The sequence below is a fragment of the Falco punctatus genome (assembly GCF_963210335.1).
Source record: "Falco punctatus genome assembly, chromosome: 5".
Classification (NCBI taxonomy): Eukaryota; Metazoa; Chordata; class Aves; order Falconiformes; family Falconidae; genus Falco; species Falco punctatus.
In genome coordinates, this window is record NC_137584.1 from 53956468 (window position 1) to 53975183 (window position 18716).

The following is an 18716-nucleotide window of genomic DNA, read 5'->3' on the forward strand; positions in this document are numbered from 1 at the left end:
TAAAATGTACTTTGGTTTGGTTTCATTCTTGGTGGTGTGTTCTTTTTAGTATGAATTTGGACATCCTATATTACTGTCATGCTCTGTTTCAATAGATTTCCTCTCAGTAACTCTCTTACAGGATTGTGAAATTCTGTGGATTGCATAGGCATTATTAGTGCACATGATTTTCATAATGTTTTAGTGTTTTTCTTTACTGTATTTAAAATCATTAAAATAATAAATCTGATACAGTGTTTATTTCCCTCTGTAGGACATGTTGATGCAGGTAAAAGTACTTTAATGGGTCATCTGCTCTACCTTTTGGGAAATGTGAACAAAAGAACTATGCATAAATACGAACAGGAATCTAAGAAGGCTGGCAAAGCTTCATTTGCCTATGCATGGGTCTTGGATGAAACTGGTGAAGAAAGAGAAAGGTAGAAATATCTTTTAATGGGAATTACCTTGTTTTCCCTGAAAGAACAGCATTTGTATCGATCTACTAATAATGCTTTGGTAGAAATATTCTAAGTTTAAAGATACTTACTCAATACTTACAAAGAAAAATATTTGCTAATATGAGTACATGTTATCAAAAGAAAAAATAATGTTCTTGTTTTGTTATAAGAAGTGTGAACAAGAAGCTGAGCATGTCATGACGTATTTCTATGCTGTGGAATGCAGCGTAGGGCTACAATGCAGAATGCTTCTCATAGCTGAGTTAAGTTCATTTAAAGCTGCCTTACCGATTTATTGCTGCCACATTTCTCTGTTTGATATAATTATATGGGAAAGTTCTAGGTTTAAATTTTTCTGTGAAAGGGTGGCAGAATTATAAACTAAACACTGAAATGTCAGTTTATCATGTGACTTAGATTACATTAAATATAAAATCTATAAATTAAATTAATAATTTATATTTTTATAACCTGTATTTTATTATTGAAATATGAAATTTTAAATTAAACTTTATCATATTTAAGTAGTACATAATGCGGAAGCAGTGAAGCTAATAAAAAAAAAGTAAGAGCTTTTGAGAACACTGTATGGGAAGCTAAGGACATGGTATTCTGTGTTCACAAAAAAAGGCGTTTTCTTTTGTGTTTATTTTTTTACAATCATTTGTCACCCATGGTTTCATAGCATATAAGCTCTTCTGGTTAGGAAGATAACCTTCACAATGTAAACTGATGCTTGAAGAACATGGAGTAAGGCAGTCCTTATCAAGCATGTAACTTACTGTTTTCAAAGGCAGATATGCTTTTGCAGTGTCCCTGTATATAGCTAAACTTTTGCCTGTGTGAGTCCTTTAATTTACGAAGTGCACATACACATCTGAGTTGGGGTGTCTGTCTTGGGTGGGGTGCAGGTACGAGGAGGGGGGAACAATCCTGAAATGACCAAACATAAACTTTGAAAGTAGCCTTACATCAATTAAGGCTGTTGATATTGTAGTGGTAGTGTTGTTGTGACATTACAGTCTTGAGGATGTAAAAGAGGAAAAGCTAATGGAAAGGAATTTTCTTTATCCTTGTAGATGTAGCGCAGTGTAAAACAAACAAACTTTGAAGATCAATTTCTTTCACAGATCTGTAATAAAACCATATTATGTTATTTTATTAATATAAGCTACCTTTGATAGGATGTAATTAACATGTGAAACAGGAAATAGAGACAAGTATTTATAGCCTGTGAAGAGTAAAATGTTAACAGAAAGTAATTTGTGGAATAATTGTCATGAGCCTTAAAAGTGATATTTCTTGGTTTGTGATTTTTTTATTATTTTTTTTAAGTATCCAACAGTTGTGCATTTAGGTACATGACTTCAGAAGATAATTTGTAATTGTTAAGGGAAACATCTTCTGAATTGGTATTTTGGATTGATTGTGTTTTCTTTTTACTTTGAGTTTTGTATTTTTAAAGGAAAACTTTCTGGAGCCATCTGTAAATGTTTGGGGTTTGGGAGGGGTTATTTTGTTGGGGTTTTTTGTCATTGGAAGTAGCCTATTTTAAGTATCTGTGCTCATGTAAGAATTTTGTCCATGTAAAGTGCCTGTGTGTCTTCATTGTCTATAAAGGGAGATGGGGATGACTTAACACAGATAGACATGTGCGTTATAGGTGTTTGCATTTGAGCAGATGAATCCTATCCTATTTGCCATGCAGAACATGTGGTTGTTAGTGAGATGTGGAACTGAGTCGAAGCACTACCTTCCATCCCAGCTAATCAGCTTGTGGATTTTTGCATGTATAACTGTATTGCTATAGCCCCATACCTTCAATTTTTTTATTCTTGGCTGTGTTTTTGTTACTTTATGATGTCTTTTTTCTGAAGAGCTATGTATTAAAAATAGAATTAATAATGATACAAATATGCAGTACAATTATCATGTCCTCGCTGTGCTTGTTGGGACATTGTCTATAGGTGCATGGGGTTACTACTGTGAATTCTGCATGTTTGTTTCTTTATGACTAGAGTTACTGAAAGGCAGTTCTAGAGGTCTGCTTTTCCAGCATGCAGGTTTCTTTTGGTACAGACTAAACCAAGTGAAAGCTATGAAGTGTATAATTTCACGACGGTGTTTTTAATAGCTTACTTGATACCTCTCTGAAGCTTTCAAAGCAGTTTTAATGGTGCGTTGTGTATGTGCTTTGTTTAAGGGGAGTGACAATGGATGTGGGTATGACCAAATTTGAGACAAAGACTAAAGTAATTACACTGATGGATGCTCCAGGCCACAGAGACTTCATTCCAAATATGATCACAGGAGCGGCACAGGTAGCGTTGGTCTAAAACTCTTTTTCCAATGGCATTATTATTTATAACTTAAATTGTTTTTCTTCTTTTAAAATCTAAGATGAAATGGAATTATGGTGCTGAGATACCTTTGATATTTTCATGAGTTTTCTAAACTTAAGAAAATGATTAACTGTAAAGGCAGCTACTTTGCTTTTTTGGGGATGTTAACTTTTTGGAGAAGAGTTTTATTAGGGAAGTAATTTGAATACTAAGTTCAGTTTGATAACATCAGAGTTGAGCTTTGAAAGCTATTCAAATGTGGCATATGTCTACTCAACAAGAAGCTCTGTGAAAGTGGTCCCGTAGATAAAGACTTTAAGTGGTTTTGAGCTTAAAGAGAAAAGCTTTGTGTCATGGTTTAACCCCAGCTGGCAACTGAGCACCACACAGCTGCTCAGTCACTCCACCTCTCCCCTGGTGGGGTGGGGAGGAGTGTCAGGGAAAAAGGTGAGACTCGTAGGTTGAGATAGAATTCAATAATTGAAATAAAATTAAATATAATAATAATTGTAATGGAAATGAGAGAGAGGGAAAGAGAAATAATAGCCAAAAGGAGGGGTGGGGGGGGAAAGAACAATACAATTGCTCACCACCTGCTGACAGATGCTCAGCCAGTCCCCAAGCAGCAGTCAGCAGGCCCTGGCCAGCTCCCCCCAGTTTATATACTGAGCATGACATTCTATGGTATGGAATATCCCGTTGGCTAGTTTGGGTTACCTGTCCTGGCTGTGTCCCCCCCAAATTTCTTGTGACCCTCCAGCCTTCTCGGAGGCAGGGCCTCAGAAACTGGAAAGTCTTTGACTTGGTATAAACATTACTTAACAACAACTAAACCCATCAGTGTGTTATCAATGTTATTCTCATACTGAATGTAAAACACAGCATTGTACCAGCTACTGAAAAGAAAATTAACTCTATCCCAGCCAAACCCAGGACAATTTGGAGAGGTCAAACAAAAGGCATTCTTGTATTTAACAATGTATTTTATGTGGGATGAGAAAACATATTACAAAGTTTATGCAGAAGTCATCTGTATTGTCAATAGGACTTTTGCAGAGAATACTTGCCACTTGTTTTAGGAACAGTAGGTAAAGTCAAAAGTACTGGGCACTACCCATTTAATTCAGTATGACACTTACCATTCTTATATAGGTTAGTTATTTAATTTATGGAAATAATAAAGGGGAAGGGAGAATAATGTGATTACATAAAATGTGTGACATTTTTTCCACTTAAAGGCACCATTTTTATAATACTAGATTTGATTCTTCAAAGTAGAGATGTAATTAAAAATTATTTTTTTCCCAAAACGAAGCTACTGTGTAGAGTGTTCTGCTTTGTGCATGTCATTACAGTGTAAAATGTGAATTTTAACTTAACATCTCAGTAAGAATGGGTACTGCTAGTATGATTTTACAGTAAAGAGAACTATACTGTAAGAAGACTAGCTTGCCCCAAATTCTGCTCTAGCTCTGAAGCAGAGCCTGAGTAATAATTTGGACCTTGTGACCCAATGGTTAGGCTGCAGAATAGTCAGAAGACTGGAAATTAGTGTAGAGCTTGTACAGTTATCTGCATTATGGAGCATATCTTGTAGGAAGTCCAGGATTTTTAAAATTAGAAATTGATCTTCAGTTTCAGAACAGTGGAATACACCAACTCAGCCATGCCATTTTCTTTAGAACTTTATTTTGATTTGGTTTGTCTTTTGGGGAAAAACTAATACAGGTAGAAGTGTTAAAAGAAGACTTGCAGATACACCAGCAGTTGTATCAGTTCAGCAGAAGATGGGGCTGGCCAAATAGCACTTGTTATCTCTGTGTTCCCTCAGCTCTCGAGATGGTGAGGGGCTGCTCTAGTCTGAAGCTCTTTAAGGAATCACTGAAACTTTGCAATTTTCGGTTGCCTGTTAAAGTAGTCTCAGTGCTGAAGCAGTGGGTGGAAGGAAAGCATATGTGGCAATGGCTCTGATGCCTTTTTATCATGGAGAATTCTGTTAGGAGGTGAATCCCCAACTGCTGTTATGCAAAATGCAAATCAGCCTTATCAGGGTCAGGATCTGGCCTTTGATACATATGGTTAATTCACGTAAGTCCCGAGGTATTTTTTTATAATTTAGAAAATACAGGATGTCCTTTTTTGAGGGAGAAGTTTACCACATGTACTTCTGAGGCTGAGAGCTGTGGGGAAACTCATCCCTCATCCTTTCCCGTTCTCACACTTGGGCCATCTCTGTATGAACTCTGGGGATTTCATGTCTAGGACAAGGCAAGGGGAGTTCAGAGCCAGGACAGTGTGCTGTCTCTGTTCCTTCTTCTGGCACCCCGAAGCATAAGCATATAAGGAAAGGGAGAAAGTACCACTTTTTCTCCTCTCTTTCCGTTATGTCCATCTCATCAGTCCTATTAAATTTTCTTAAACCTGCCTCTTGATAGCAGTATCTTTTGTTGTTCGCATCTTGTTGCTGTTGCTTGGTACATGAAGGTGGTCTAACTGGCTGTTACCAAAGCAGGAAAAGTAAAAGAAGTATTAGCAGCATTTAAGGCTAATAGCAAAATCTGTGGTTTTCCCTGGGCTTACATGCTGACTTTTGTGCAGTGCTGTCAAGTCTCTGATACTGCTTTGCTCTTAATGCTGTGTGGCAGAGAGTTTGCCTAGAAGATAAAATAGGCTTACGTGGTCTTTTCCATCGTGTGATTTTTGGCATGCTCCAGTGTGTTGAGTGGACTGTGACGCATCCACATCCAATATGCAGTTGACCAGTTGTCCCAGTTGTATAGTGAGGTGATTTATCTGTAATTTTTGCAGCTTCTCACTATGAAGTTTTTCAGACTGAGGCAGGGAGGCATAGACACTGTGCTCATACCCATTCTTAAACTTCTGGAGCACGGGCTGCATTTGTTTAGTTGAGGTCTGTGCAAGCACATCCATAGTGGGCAGTTTGAAGAGGACAGGTTCCCAAAACCAAGAGTTGGCTTGTGTTTAACAGAAAATGGTGGTTTATGACGTGAGATGACATAATGACATAATACTCACCAAAGTGGGCATGACTGAGCAGCTCAAAATACATTTAAGGCACATGAGGATTCCTCCCATGTAAAGTACATTTGTATATTTTTTTTTTTTTAATTTGTGAAACATTGCTGATGGACATAATCTTGGTAAATATGTCAACCTCTTAACCACTTTTGATTGTATTGGTTTTTTTTAATCTAGGCTGATGTGGCTATTTTGGTTGTGGATGCTAGCAGAGGAGAGTTTGAAGCAGGGTTTGAGACAGGTGGACAAACACGAGAACATGGATTATTAGTGCGTTCTCTTGGAGTTACACAGCTAGCTGTTGCAGTCAATAAAATGGACCAGGTATGTGCTTATTTTTTTCATTTTCTGAAGAGCTTCCACCTAGGATTGTGGACCCTGAGTTTAAAGATCAGTATTGTAAAACTAATAACAAAGTATCATTTCTTTCTTTGATTCTCTGCTCTGTCTCTTGTGTTTAGACTTTACAATACTTTTTTTTTTTTTTTTTTTGTTTTTTGTTATGGTATATTTTCAAAGTACACAGAAGGATAGTTGTGGTGCTAAAATGTGTAGGGGTCCCTCTTGTACTTGTGAAGATCTTACATGAGCAGTTAACCCAGTGGTATCTGCAAGGGCATCTTGGTGGTCATTCAGTTCAAGACCTCAGGAGCTTTACTTAAAACTATAAGGTGTGCTAAATATTACTAGTTGTGTTTTAGATTATTATGGTGTTATATATAATCTTGCTAAATCTGAATTTTATGTAGGTTTATTTAAAAAAAAAAGGATGCTGTTCAAAGACAGCTCAAACTAAAGGGGCTTGCAATCAATGTGTTGCTTGCTATCAGTAATTGTTAATGTATATGTTCAACTGAATCCTTGTGTTTGTGAATTCATTGGGTGCTATGTGTGGAGAACACCTACTGATACTACACGTTGTGTACACACAGTTGATGACATGCAGCTGTATGTTTGAGTCATAGTTAAAAAACTGCTATTTTATTATAATCTGTTTTCTATTTTAGGTCAATTGGCAACAGGAAAGATTTCAGGAAATTACGAGTAAGCTTGGCCAATTTCTTAAGCAAGCTGGCTTTAAGGTAATACAGATTTCAGTGGTTGTTGCTTTGTTCAGGCATTTGAGTAGGATAAGCTTTTCTTACAGTCAGGTAATTTTTTTTTTTTTAGTCGCTTTCCTGCTACTACTATGTGTACATATTCTAGCATATTCCATTTCTTACTGATAGGGTGTACACTGAGCCCTGGCTAAGGTTAGTCAGTTCTTCAGTGATCTTTCTGTCATCAGCTTTGTTTAGGTCTGTAGAATCTTTGGGGCACTCACCTTATTTGTAGTTTCTTGGAATTGTTGACTGCAAAGCAGAACAGACCAAGTATTATGTCTTAATGTTTAGTACTACGGGATTGACAGGAGAGTTTTATACCAGAGCAGGTGTCAGTGTGGATTATGAACTCATAAGGACACTCTCCATTTGCCATTCTTGACCGTTCTTGTGTTTCCTCAGTTCCAACTACCATCCATTTGGACTGGTTGTGGCCTTCCTGAAATCCAGCAATTCAAACTGAACTTTTGCTTGTCAGATAGGGAATTTGAGTTTGTTACCTGAACTTGGTTTCTAGTAGTTAATGTTGCTATCATCACGTTTAAATATCGCCAACTCTTTGTTGGAGTACTGTGATCAGGCAAGAGGTAAACAGAGAGGAAATGGATCCCCCGAGTAGTCTGCCTTCTCCAGGGGAAGTATGAATGTGCCAGTTGTTCTTTTATAGCTTAGATGCGTAACGTTTTAAAAATGCACCTCTTGTTTCTGCTAGAAGATCCTGTTGTTAATGTGTGCTTAACTTCTATTTGTTTTCTTAATTAGGAATCAGATGTGGCTTATATCCCAACAAGTGGCCTTGGTGGTGAAAATCTGGTCACAAGGGGTCAGTCAAGTGACCTCACACAGTGGTATAAAGGAAAATGTTTGTTAGAGCAAATTGGTGAGTGTAATTTTCCTCATTTAAAAATTAATATATCTTAGTCCTGTGTATGCCAAAACTTTTATTTTGGGGAAAGTGTGGGGCAAAACCTTTGGAATACAATGCAGTTGCTTTATCTCTAAGTGAGAAGTTACTGAATACAGAAATTCTAAAAGTTCTTGTCAATTTATTTGCAGATTCTTTCAAGCCACCACAGAGATCAGTGGATAAACCATTTAGGTTGTGTGTTGCTGATGTTTTTAAAGGTTGGTTGTTTTTATAGTTTTTTCACCATCATTTCACTGATATTTAACACAGGTGTTGAAAAATGATGTAAAAATAAGACTTAAAGTAGGAGCTCTATGTGTATCAGTAGTCTTGAACAGGAATATTAAGTTTCAAGCACTGTTCTTTGTTGAATTTTACATAGTGCTGCTGAAGGAAAAACATACTGGGAAAGAAATTGAGGAAGAAAATCTGCATGACCAACTAATTGGCTATGTAATGAGTTGATGGTTTTGTGGGACAGAATTTGGGAGTTTCTTTCCCAAGCTGGTTCCTGTTGCTTAAATTAATGTTTCTCAAACTTTCTACGTGTGTGACTTTGGTCTCTTTTACATTTCACTCTTAGATTTTAAGAGTTTGACTTGTTCCTTTTATGTTCATTGTTGTAGCTGTAAATAATGATACATTTCTTCATTTTTGTATAAAAATTTGGGGAGTGGGAGGTAGAAGAAAAGGGGGGTGGTGGTCAGACTGTTATAACCAGCCAAGGATTTAATGAAAGGCAGCTAGCTATTCCCTAGCACGAATAGCGATATGGAAAGCAGCTATAACCAGTTCTTACTTCCATAGCCTGGAGAAAATAGACTGCCCTGAGCTCTTAAGGATAAAGTTTGTAATGCTCATCCCATTTGAAACATTCTGTAGGACCCTTGAGAAAAGTTGCAAACTAAATGACAGCATGATTTGAAATGTTGTAAATATTTTTCTATTTTAAAATTCATATTTTAAAATAAACTTTGCTTTATATATAGGGTGTTTATAGGGGGAGTACAAACAAACCAGATCAAAATACTGATTTTTTTAAATTGGAAAAATCAGTTTTGTGCAATTTTCATGTGGGTGTTTGAGGAGACACCGGATGCTGTACATGCCCTGGGTTAGTTGACTTAATGTACTGAAGCCATAATGCTGAATATTGAAACTTTGCATGAGAGTGTTACTGCTAGTTTCGTCATCTAGGTTGTCACTGCATGTTTTCTTTTCTTTTCTTTTTTTTTTTTTTTTTTATAATTTTGTGAGCTGTGGGAAAGGGTGTTAGGATTGTTGATTGAGATCTTTTGAAGTATTATCATAACTTTTTTTGTTGCATCAATCATTTTGGTGTTGAACCAAGTTTCACAAAATGAGCAATTTTGACTAAATGTGTTCTGTGGAAAATATATTTTTTTTTTTTTTTTTTTTGCTAAAGTATGCAAAAAAAAGTCATGGCTTTGGAAGGGACTCAATTTACATATACAGGGTTTATCACTAAATGTGGCCTTTTAGGTGTTTTTTTAGGCTATTTTTTCTTGGCTTGTGATCTCAAATTGGATGTCAGCAGAGGAAGTATCTGCAGGTTACAAGTACATGAAGCAACAGTTGTTCTCAGCTCTATTCCAGTGGCTGTGTGTGCTCGGGAGGAGCTGTCCATAGAAGTGTGTAAAAAGTGAGAGTGCTGAGTGTACTCTTGCGTAGTTTGGAAAACCCCTTTATTAAGGTTACCCACACATATGATTCATCAGCCTCAGCCTGATTTTAGCAGTTGTCCTTCATAGCTCTCATAATATTCTGTGCAGGCAAGCTATCCCCTGATGCAAGAGATGCCTGTAAATTCCTTCATTGCTGCATCAGTCCCCAGTTACCATATGATAATGCTGTCTAGGGTATGACTTGACCTGACTTCAGAAAAGCCTTGTCCAGCAGCCAAATTCTGAGGACAAAGAACATGTCCTGGCAGAAGCAGAGTACCATGATACACAGAAATCCAGCTATTTTTTATGCCCACGATTCTGTTCCCCACTATCCATTTTGTACTTGTGTTGATTTCATGGGGAGCTGAAGGAACTTGACACTTTGCAGGAAGCAATCAGTATGGGAGAGGGTGAAGCTTCAAACACCACACTAGTTTACCAAGCCAGAGCTGGTGGTGATGTGAAAAAAAGAAAAATTATTCTTGATTGTGCTTGGGAGTGGTTAGGAACCTGGAACCAGTTCTCGTCTCTGGTTGCCTGCAAGTTCTGGTTGCCTTCAAGGTTGCCTGCAACCTTCAGGTTCTGTTGTGTACCATATTGAGGTCGTGTTTGTACCGTGACTTGGGGAGCAAGTAGCTGCTTCACCAGTTTTCTGTTCTTTTGACTTCTGATGTCATCTGTTAATTGACTACATTCATCTCAGTTGCTGGAATGAATAGAGGAAGATCAGCTTGCAGGCATACTGCAATGCAACAGTACTTTCCCAGCTAGATAGATGCAAGCATTCATCAGTAAAATGGCGATGAATGCAAAAGAGCAAGTTGGTAGTATGTGACTTCAAGATTTGAGGTCAGTTTGCTCTTTTGAATTCAATTTTAAATTAAGCTTTTAAGCTAATGTGACAGACAAAATAGTAAACTGTTTGCTTATCACTAAGTTCTAATGTTCAGCAAAAGGTATACTTGTTGTTTGTATGGATACTGAAAATGACATTGTAGAATCACTTTGTGAGATTCTTCTTAAACACACATGCAGACACGCTAAGGAGATGAGACATTTCTTAAAGTGTATGTGCTTAAATGTGCACGTGTAGCGTGTCTATTGAAAAGAACTGATGTATTGTTCACATAATGAAGAGACTATTAGAACGTTGAGGAAGAAAAACTTTGCAGATCTTTTAGATTCAGAAATATTTAAGTCATCCACAATTACAATAGCTCCTCATATTAAACAGGACCGATTCAATCTCTTGACTTTCCAGGACTAAAACTAATATGCAGACAGTATGTAGAATTCTGACTCAGTTAAATGGTAAATGCCATAGGAATTTGCACCTGTATGCATGAGAATTTTTGAGAGGTCTGTGGTATGTTTTTTATCTATGTTTGAATGAGAAAGTATTGAAATAAATGAAATTGTTAGAAATTAAGGGGCTTAATGTAATATGGAAAAACTAAAAAATATTTCTTGATGTACCTACATTTATGAAAAGAAGGATGTATCTCCCTTAGTTCTGAAAAACATAAGATCTAGAGGTTTTGAATTTAATGTTTCATTTTCGTTATGATGCACAGCTGGCTAACTTGCAAGTAGTGAATGCTCTACTTGGCTGTGTGTGGGGATTTGTATTAAAAACTTATGTATGCATTGCTGAAGGGCTAACTTGTGATGGGAAACTGACCTTACTAAGAAGTTTTTTGAAATATTACTGCTGTGTTTATTACAGACCAAGGATCAGGATTTTGTGTGACTGGTAAAATAGAAGCAGGCTATATTCAGGTTGGGGAACGACTTCTGGCAATGCCTCCCAATGAAACTTGCACTGCAAAAGGTACAGTCTTCAGAAGTGTGTTTACTTTCAGGTCAATACTGGGCTAGAAGCAGTTACTGAAATGGTAACAGACTGTCAAATTGATACCAACTGTCAAACATAAAATGTGAAAGCATAAAACGAATTTCTTCAGATGTGACTGTGACTGTATAAATATGTCTATGAAGAGTATGTGAAATCTTGCATGTGTGTTTTTTTTACTTTTACCGTATCAGATATTCCAAATGTTACAGCCTCATGACTTTTTACAGGTTCTTCATAAAGCAATGTCAAAACATCTGAGTTCCAGCAATGTCTATAAAAATAAGCAGTACAGGGATCATTAATATTCAGCTTTGCTGTGGAGTGTTACTTCTGTTAGGAAGTGTGAGGATGTTGAACAACCCTTAAAATTAATCTTACGAATTAATGTGAAAAAGCTTGAGAATTAAGTCTCTGCTGTTTGATGTTCATGAGATTTGTCACTGATCCTTTCATAATATTCAAACTTTCAGGATGTCATTGTCCTGAGCAGCTACAAAAGGAAGAAAATTGGGTTTAAATTTCAATACCTTTGACTTCTGGAAAGAGGAGTAGCTAAGTCAAGACATTAAATGTTTAGCTGTTTCCTGATTGCTGTCTTTAAACTGCAGAGCTGGTTTTGTTTCATATGCAAACACAAAGATAAAATTACGATTTTCCTACATTGACCAATGAATAAAAAATTAAGCCCTCAAAATAAATGAATAGGTTTCTGTATCTAACTATTTAGCCTGAATTCAGCAATGTGTCGGTTTATCTGTCCTGTTCTGTTCCGGAACCAGATCATTCAATGCTAATTTGGGAAGCTCCTCAGTATGCCTGTGCTTGTTCATGTGGTTGTATGCACATTGTCTGCATGCACAAGAATGTTAAAATAACACGGATGAATACGGGTATCAGACCACTGTAGTCACTCCTCTGTTTCACAAGTGGAGGAAGTAGCATGGAAAAAGATGTATTTTGAGTATCCCCAGTGGTGCAATTATATGGTTTTTCTTCTGTACTGTCTCTCATATGGGTGAAATGCAGGTGAAGGTTGGAGGCATGAGTTCATTAAGCATGTATTATTAATGTTTAATGTAAAGAGGAGATAATGTTATTTATCATACAATGTTTACTGAAGATAGCATGCACATTAGGATTCCTGTTTTTCATTTCAAGAGGTTCGTCTCACTTATTCTTTCTTAGTCTCACTTACTTATATTCATTCGTGAGAATGAAATGTGTATGTGAAATAATTACCAACACTGCTTAAAAGTCAGTACTTAACATGCTTGTAGTTGAGTGATGCTTTCTGGCATGTTCTTGACAAGTGGTTTTGGGAACAGATTTGCAAATCAATAAATACAATCTCTAGTGAAATAGAATTAGATCCTATAAATGTATGCAGTATTTATAAAAAGTGGGTTTTTTCTCTTTTCTTCTTGGTGTCTTATCAGAAACCTCAGAATGTTAAGTCAGGAACAGTTGATTTTGCCCTCACCCACCAGCCAGGTTATCTTTTAAAGGGATTAAAATACTTAAAAGTCAGAATTATTTTTTTTAAAGATGCTTTCTAATAGACGCAATGTCATGAACGAAAGGCATCAGTTACTTTTTTATGAAAGAGTCAGCAAACCCACTTAAGGTAAATGAAAGTTGACATAATACCATTAAAGTATATGAAAGATGCGGTCTAGGGTGTGCGTGTGCCTGAAAGGAAGGGTGGGGCGATACAGAGATACTAGTACTACAGCATTTTCAGGACTGCGTCATCTGCGCTGTGTGACAAGTGCCCAGTCCCTTCCTCTAGCTTAAATAAAGCCATGTTATTGTGCAGGGTGGGGTGAGAGAATAGTGAGTCCTTACCACAGGGGGAAAAAAGCTTCCTCAGTCTTCTCAGTTAAAAAGCTTTTACTCTCAACCCATTCATACTGAAAATTGATGAGTAATGGTTGATGAAGCACAAATGGCCCGAACAGAACTGTTTGTTTGTAGCTCAGAACCTAGGTACTTCACTGTCAGGTTCTGTTCTTACTCATTTCCAGGAATCACACTGCATGATGAACCAGTTGATTGGGCTGCAGCAGGAGATCACGTTAGTCTCACTTTGACCGGCATGGATATCATCAAAATCAAGTGAGCAAAACTGGGTTTCAGTCTAAGTAACGGTTTGTTTTTAATGAAAAGCTTTGTTAAAGTATTACACTTAACAATCAGCGGTTTACTTGAAGAATGATGTGGCTACCAGGATATTTAAAACCAAAGTGATGCATATCACCTGGCTTGCATGTACAAACGTTGGAAACATCTGCTACATGTACAACGGCAACCTCAGAATACTGTTAGTTTTCATACTTTTCCCCTAGTGCTGACACTGATAACTTTCAAAGCCTTTTTCCTTAAGACTTGTCCTTGGACGTTCTAATTACTGAATTAAGTAAATCCTTACTGCTAAATAAAACAAAATGCTTTTGAAGAGCTTATTGCATCATAAATCATTCTAACAAAACCCATCCAAACAACTGCCATTGCGTACCAATGAGTAAATCTGGACAAGTGGAATTGACGGAGGCTTTATTCAACACATTTAGCTGCTTGTGATACTTGTTTTGGTAATTGTTTTGCTGAGCCTTGTTTTTTTGGGGGTCCGATACATTCAGTGAGACACAGCAAATCTGTTTGTGTCTATTTCAGTCTATAGGTTTCATGCTAAGCATTAGCCTCCAGCTTTTTAATAAGTGTCAGTTATTGTTCAGGCTAGAAAATTGGATCCATAATTTGATCAGCTTTTTTACATTTCAGTTGGACTTCAGACAGCAAACTTTCAAGCTAGTGTTTGAAAAACTCCTTGCATTGATAGTTTTGTAAATTTATGCTCTGTTAAGGGAAAAGGACAGGCTTTTCTGTATTGCTGTTTCATAACGGGGTTTGATTCTCTGTGTTAAATGGATTGGAAAAAAAAACAACTCTTGTTCCGCTTGTTGAATAAGGCTTGAGTCAATTCATTAACTTGATGTCATTTATCTTTTGGAGATATATTAGATTTTTCAAGAAAAAGTATGAAGTTTTAAGTCCTCTTGATACTGATGAAATCTGATTACATCTGATGTATATAGTTTAATCATGCTGTTTGGTCTCTTCAGTCGTGTTTTTCTGCATGGGACTGTTTTTCCTTTAATTTTAGATAGCTAAAGCCAGCCACTGTGATAAAGCTTGTCTACCTCGTGGGCTTGTAACGAGCAGCAGCTTTCTTGTTCACTCCATGTAGTGTTCTTTGGAAATCGAGTGCTGCTGAGAGCTTAAGTTCTGGAAGTGCTGATCATGATGTTCCTTTATCCACAAAATAGTTGTTACAGGGAGCAACATTGCAGTTTTGGGCACCCTGCAGTATTTTATGCTATTGATCTGGAACAATTAATCTCTGAATGAAAGTCTTATTTCTTCAAAGTACCTACGCACAGGAAACAGTGACATTTTTAGAAACTGATTAGCAATGGACGTAATTGTTCACTGAATTAGACAGACCTCTTCATGCATACCCACAAAATACCGTAGACATTGTCTAGGAATTAATTTCATTACAGGCTTTAATACGGTGTTCCTGGTTTCCTCTCTCCCCCGCCCACCCCACCCCCAGGTTATAGTAAAGCAGTGTTGTCTTTGCTTTGCTTGTCTTAAATATTTATCTTTTTCCAGTGCACTGATTAACATTTGTATGCCAAGATAGATATTGGTTTCTTTTGTTCTCCTCTCTTGTAGTGTTGGCTGTGTATTTTGTGATCCCAAGGAACCCATTAAAGTTTGCACTCGTTTCAGAGCTCGGGTTCTCGTCTTCAATATTGAGGTTCCAATCACTAAAGGTTTTCCTGTAAGTCTCTGTGAAAGTTGCTGTGTTCATTACAGGCTGTTTGGGGCTTTTCCTCTCCATGTTCAACCACCTGGATATGAGAGGTATTTAGTGTCCAGAAGTGGTTCTGTCTCTCCAGAGGAAACTGTTTTATTTGTAACTTGAAGAGGATATAAGGGGACACTGTGGCCACTTATGCATATTCTTACTGGCTTTTAACACACAGCTGAGCCATTTTGGAGAACGTGAGTTCCACCACAGTCAGGCTACACTGTGCTTTAGAAAGCTCATGCCTTTTAGGAGTATAATGATGCATTTAGTTATAAGATACCTTTTAAAGTAAATAATATATCAGTTCATGCTACAGAAGTGCATTGAAGTGGCAAAAGCAAAACACTTAAGAATGAAAAATGTATTTTTGATGAATTAATACATGATCTTTGTCATATCTGTAGAGATCACAAAGTTTAGGAACTGGGAACAGTTACTGAATGTGAGGCAGAAACTCCTGTAAGGAAGCTTTATAAGCATTTGGTCAAAAAATCAGTCTTAAAAGAAGTTGATGCTTTTAAGTATTAACACCTAGGATTTCTGATTATTGTAGAATGTTTAATAACAACAAAAATATTTTTAGGTGCTTTTACACTATCAAACCATAAGTGAACCTGCTACTATTAGAAAACTGTTGAGTGTCCTGCACAAAAGCACTGGTGAAGTGACAAAGAAAAAACCAAAGTAAGTGTTTTGAATAGTTAATAATTGCTCAAGAAATAGGGTGACTTTTGATTTAATACATGGTATATCAAGCAGGTTCTATTATATAGCTATAACGTGTTTATAAGAGTATGCTTTCATTGTTCTAGTTGGTTTCATGTTTATATTTCAATGTGAAAAGCCTCCTGCCCACTTGATACGTCTGTGGAGCACCTGAGAAGAAAATGACTTGGCTAAGTTCACTTGCAGAACTGGGAGTGAATCCTGGATCACCAGCTTGCACTTAAAGGATTATTCCGAGCCCCTCACCCCCTTTTTTTTAAAAAACGATCTCGTCTTCCTGCAATAGCATGGGATCGTTGCTATAATTCTGGAGATGGGTTGCTGTAGACAGCGGTTCAGAGAAAGAGAGATTTTTAGGGAGCCTTCCCATACAAGTTGAACTATGGGAATATCCCTCTAGTTATTTAAAGCTGTATTTGGATAGAAATGCTGTTTGGTACATACAACGTTACCAGAATAATCCTTTTCCAGAAATTGCGTGGCTGAAACTGTTGCTGAAAAGTAATGGAAAGAAAAATCTTGACTTCTGAAGAGCAATGAATTAGCTGTTTAGTCATTGAGTTTGAAATAAGACTTGTTTTCTACTAGACATGACAAAACAGGTGTTAATGAGGTAATTAACTTCAAAACAATTTGCTGAAGGTCGTGGTGGATATCCTCTAGAAGTTTTTAAAGAAAACTCAAACGCCATTTTAAAAGGTATGCTCCAGGCAAATGAGTTTTCAGTCTGGTGGCTTGGGTTATACTTGAAGTCAAGCTTGATTATTATACTTTTGGCCTTTTAAGTGGTTGGTTGTTTTTTTTTCATTTATGCATGCATGTATTTATAGTAGAGTTTTCTGCCTATTTGCCTGCAGGTTCTTGAGTAAAGGACAGAATGCGCTAATAGAACTACAAACTCAAAGACCTGTTGCTCTAGAGTTGTATAAAGATTTTAAAGAGCTTGGGAGGTTTATGTTACGCTACAGTGGTTCCACTATTGCTGCAGGAGTCGTGACAGAGGTATAGTATTTTTGTAACAGACCTTCTGTACTGTAAAGGAGCGGTGTTAACTTTCACGTAGCATTTAGTTTTTATGGTTAAGACCTGGTTTACACCCATTGGTCTAAAAAGTGAATTTATTCTGCTGAAAAAGAGACAGTCTTCAACAAGGTGTGAGGAAGACTTGCCACAGTTCTGTTAAGTTTATTAGGAGCAAAAATGACTCTATTTAGAATTTTTGACTTGTGCATTTTTCCCCATCTCATCTGTCACTGTTTTAACATACACTGGTCTTTCTGAAATCTAATTGCCTATATAACGGTACTGGAAGTAGTTCATAAATGAGACATGTTGGCCATTTTAATTGTGGCTAGTGGGTCCCAGGTCTTTTTCTCTTTTTCTGTTAGTGTTAAAGACGATTATGCATTTGATTTTTACTGAGGCCTATAGACATTTTCTGATCCTGTGTAAGTGAGAAGGAAGCAAAGGCTGTGAGGCTAAATATAAATGTTTTGCCTTCCATTAGGAGCAAAAATATGAATGTCCCCCTATCTGTCACTTTAAAAAAAATTTGCTATGATTTCTGGATTAGAATTGAAATTATAATTCTAGGCTTGAGGGAGAGCCATTTAGTCATGTTAGTCACCTTCTGGTACTGAGACTTAAAGCTGAGTCATTTAATGTCAAAACTTGGAACTAGAGCATGAGAATTTCTGGCTTCTCCCTGTGTGCATAGGAGTGATATGCTACGTCTGTCAGAAGCTCTGGGCTTTACGGAACTTCAGGGCTCTTAATCTGTCTGGTCTTAAATAGGATCTACAATTACTTGCACGCATTTTTCATTAAATTTAACTTGAACTCAATGGGGTCCATGGTCTGTGATACCCAATGTTTGTAGAAGAGTTTGGGGACTAAACTCTTTGATTGTTATTTGGGAATTACTATTTTAGTACTTGTTAAATTGTCCCAGAGAATTTCAGAGCAAAAGGAATTATTTTTTCCACAGCTAACTATATCATGTTGAAAAAAGCTGTGACTGTTTTACATTTAGTACTCCATTTTTCACCATAGTTTTTTTTCCATTTACTTGTATTTTTAGATTAAAGAATGACAGTGGTGCAAGAACTTCACCGTCCAACCAAAATTCAATCAGATATCCAAACTTCTGTTTAAGAGTTGAAGGAACAAGTGCAATTAATCGGGGAGATGATGATGATGATGACAAAAGTTGTGTGAGACGTCTGGGGAGCCCTTCATCAGTCTCTCCCACTGCAGAACAAGATGCCAACTGACAAGGAACTGCTAATGTTGCACTTCTCAATCTCAAGAATCTCATGTGTTTCTTCATGTGGAATTTAGCCTTTAGAGAGCTTGACGGAAAAATTTTAGCAAGTTGAATTAGAGGAAAAGATGATGAATCATCATGAAACAAACTCCTTCCAGACATAAATTGTTTACATGTTTTCTTTGATTTGCTTTTTTCCTGCACATCAATTCGTTAAAGTAACTTTATTGGTCTAATATATTTTTAGGTTTGAGTTGAATGCATATTCAGGGGAAAAATAAGAGCTATTTACTTTGGTTTCAAGAAAATGGCATGTAGTATTATCTTGGGATTATTTTCCCTGTCCCAAAATTTATTTAAAAAAATTTTCTTTTGCTGTGTAGTGGAAGCTGTGCCAACATTGGCTAATTTTATTTTTTAAACTGTAAGAATAATAAAATAACTTTGTCTGAGCATAATTTTTGTCTCCTTCA

The 18716-nt window shown here is 36.8% G+C and overlaps 1 protein-coding gene across 6 annotated transcripts in view; it reads left to right on the forward strand.

Annotated features, from left to right (window-relative positions):
* Window positions 1–18701, forward strand: part of HBS1L (HBS1 like translational GTPase) — a 60991-nt gene extending 42290 nt beyond the window's left edge. For all 6 annotated transcript variants that reach the window (XM_080390152.1, XM_080390156.1, XM_080390150.1 and 3 more), the window contains 12 exons: window positions 254–419; window positions 2644–2761; window positions 5999–6145; window positions 6829–6903; window positions 7687–7804; window positions 7981–8049; window positions 11246–11350; window positions 13399–13489; window positions 15113–15221; window positions 15835–15935; window positions 16835–16979; window positions 18058–18701. In XM_080390152.1, coding sequence (XP_080246278.1) covers window positions 254–419; window positions 2644–2761; window positions 5999–6145; window positions 6829–6903; window positions 7687–7804; window positions 7981–8049; window positions 11246–11350; window positions 13399–13489; window positions 15113–15221; window positions 15835–15935; window positions 16835–16979; window positions 18058–18069 — 1256 coding nt within the window. In that variant the 3' untranslated portion in view covers window positions 18070–18701. The remainder of the gene's footprint in view (window positions 1–253; window positions 420–2643; window positions 2762–5998; window positions 6146–6828; window positions 6904–7686; window positions 7805–7980; window positions 8050–11245; window positions 11351–13398; window positions 13490–15112; window positions 15222–15834; window positions 15936–16834; window positions 16980–18057) is intronic.
* Window positions 18702–18716: the final 15 nt, after the last annotated feature.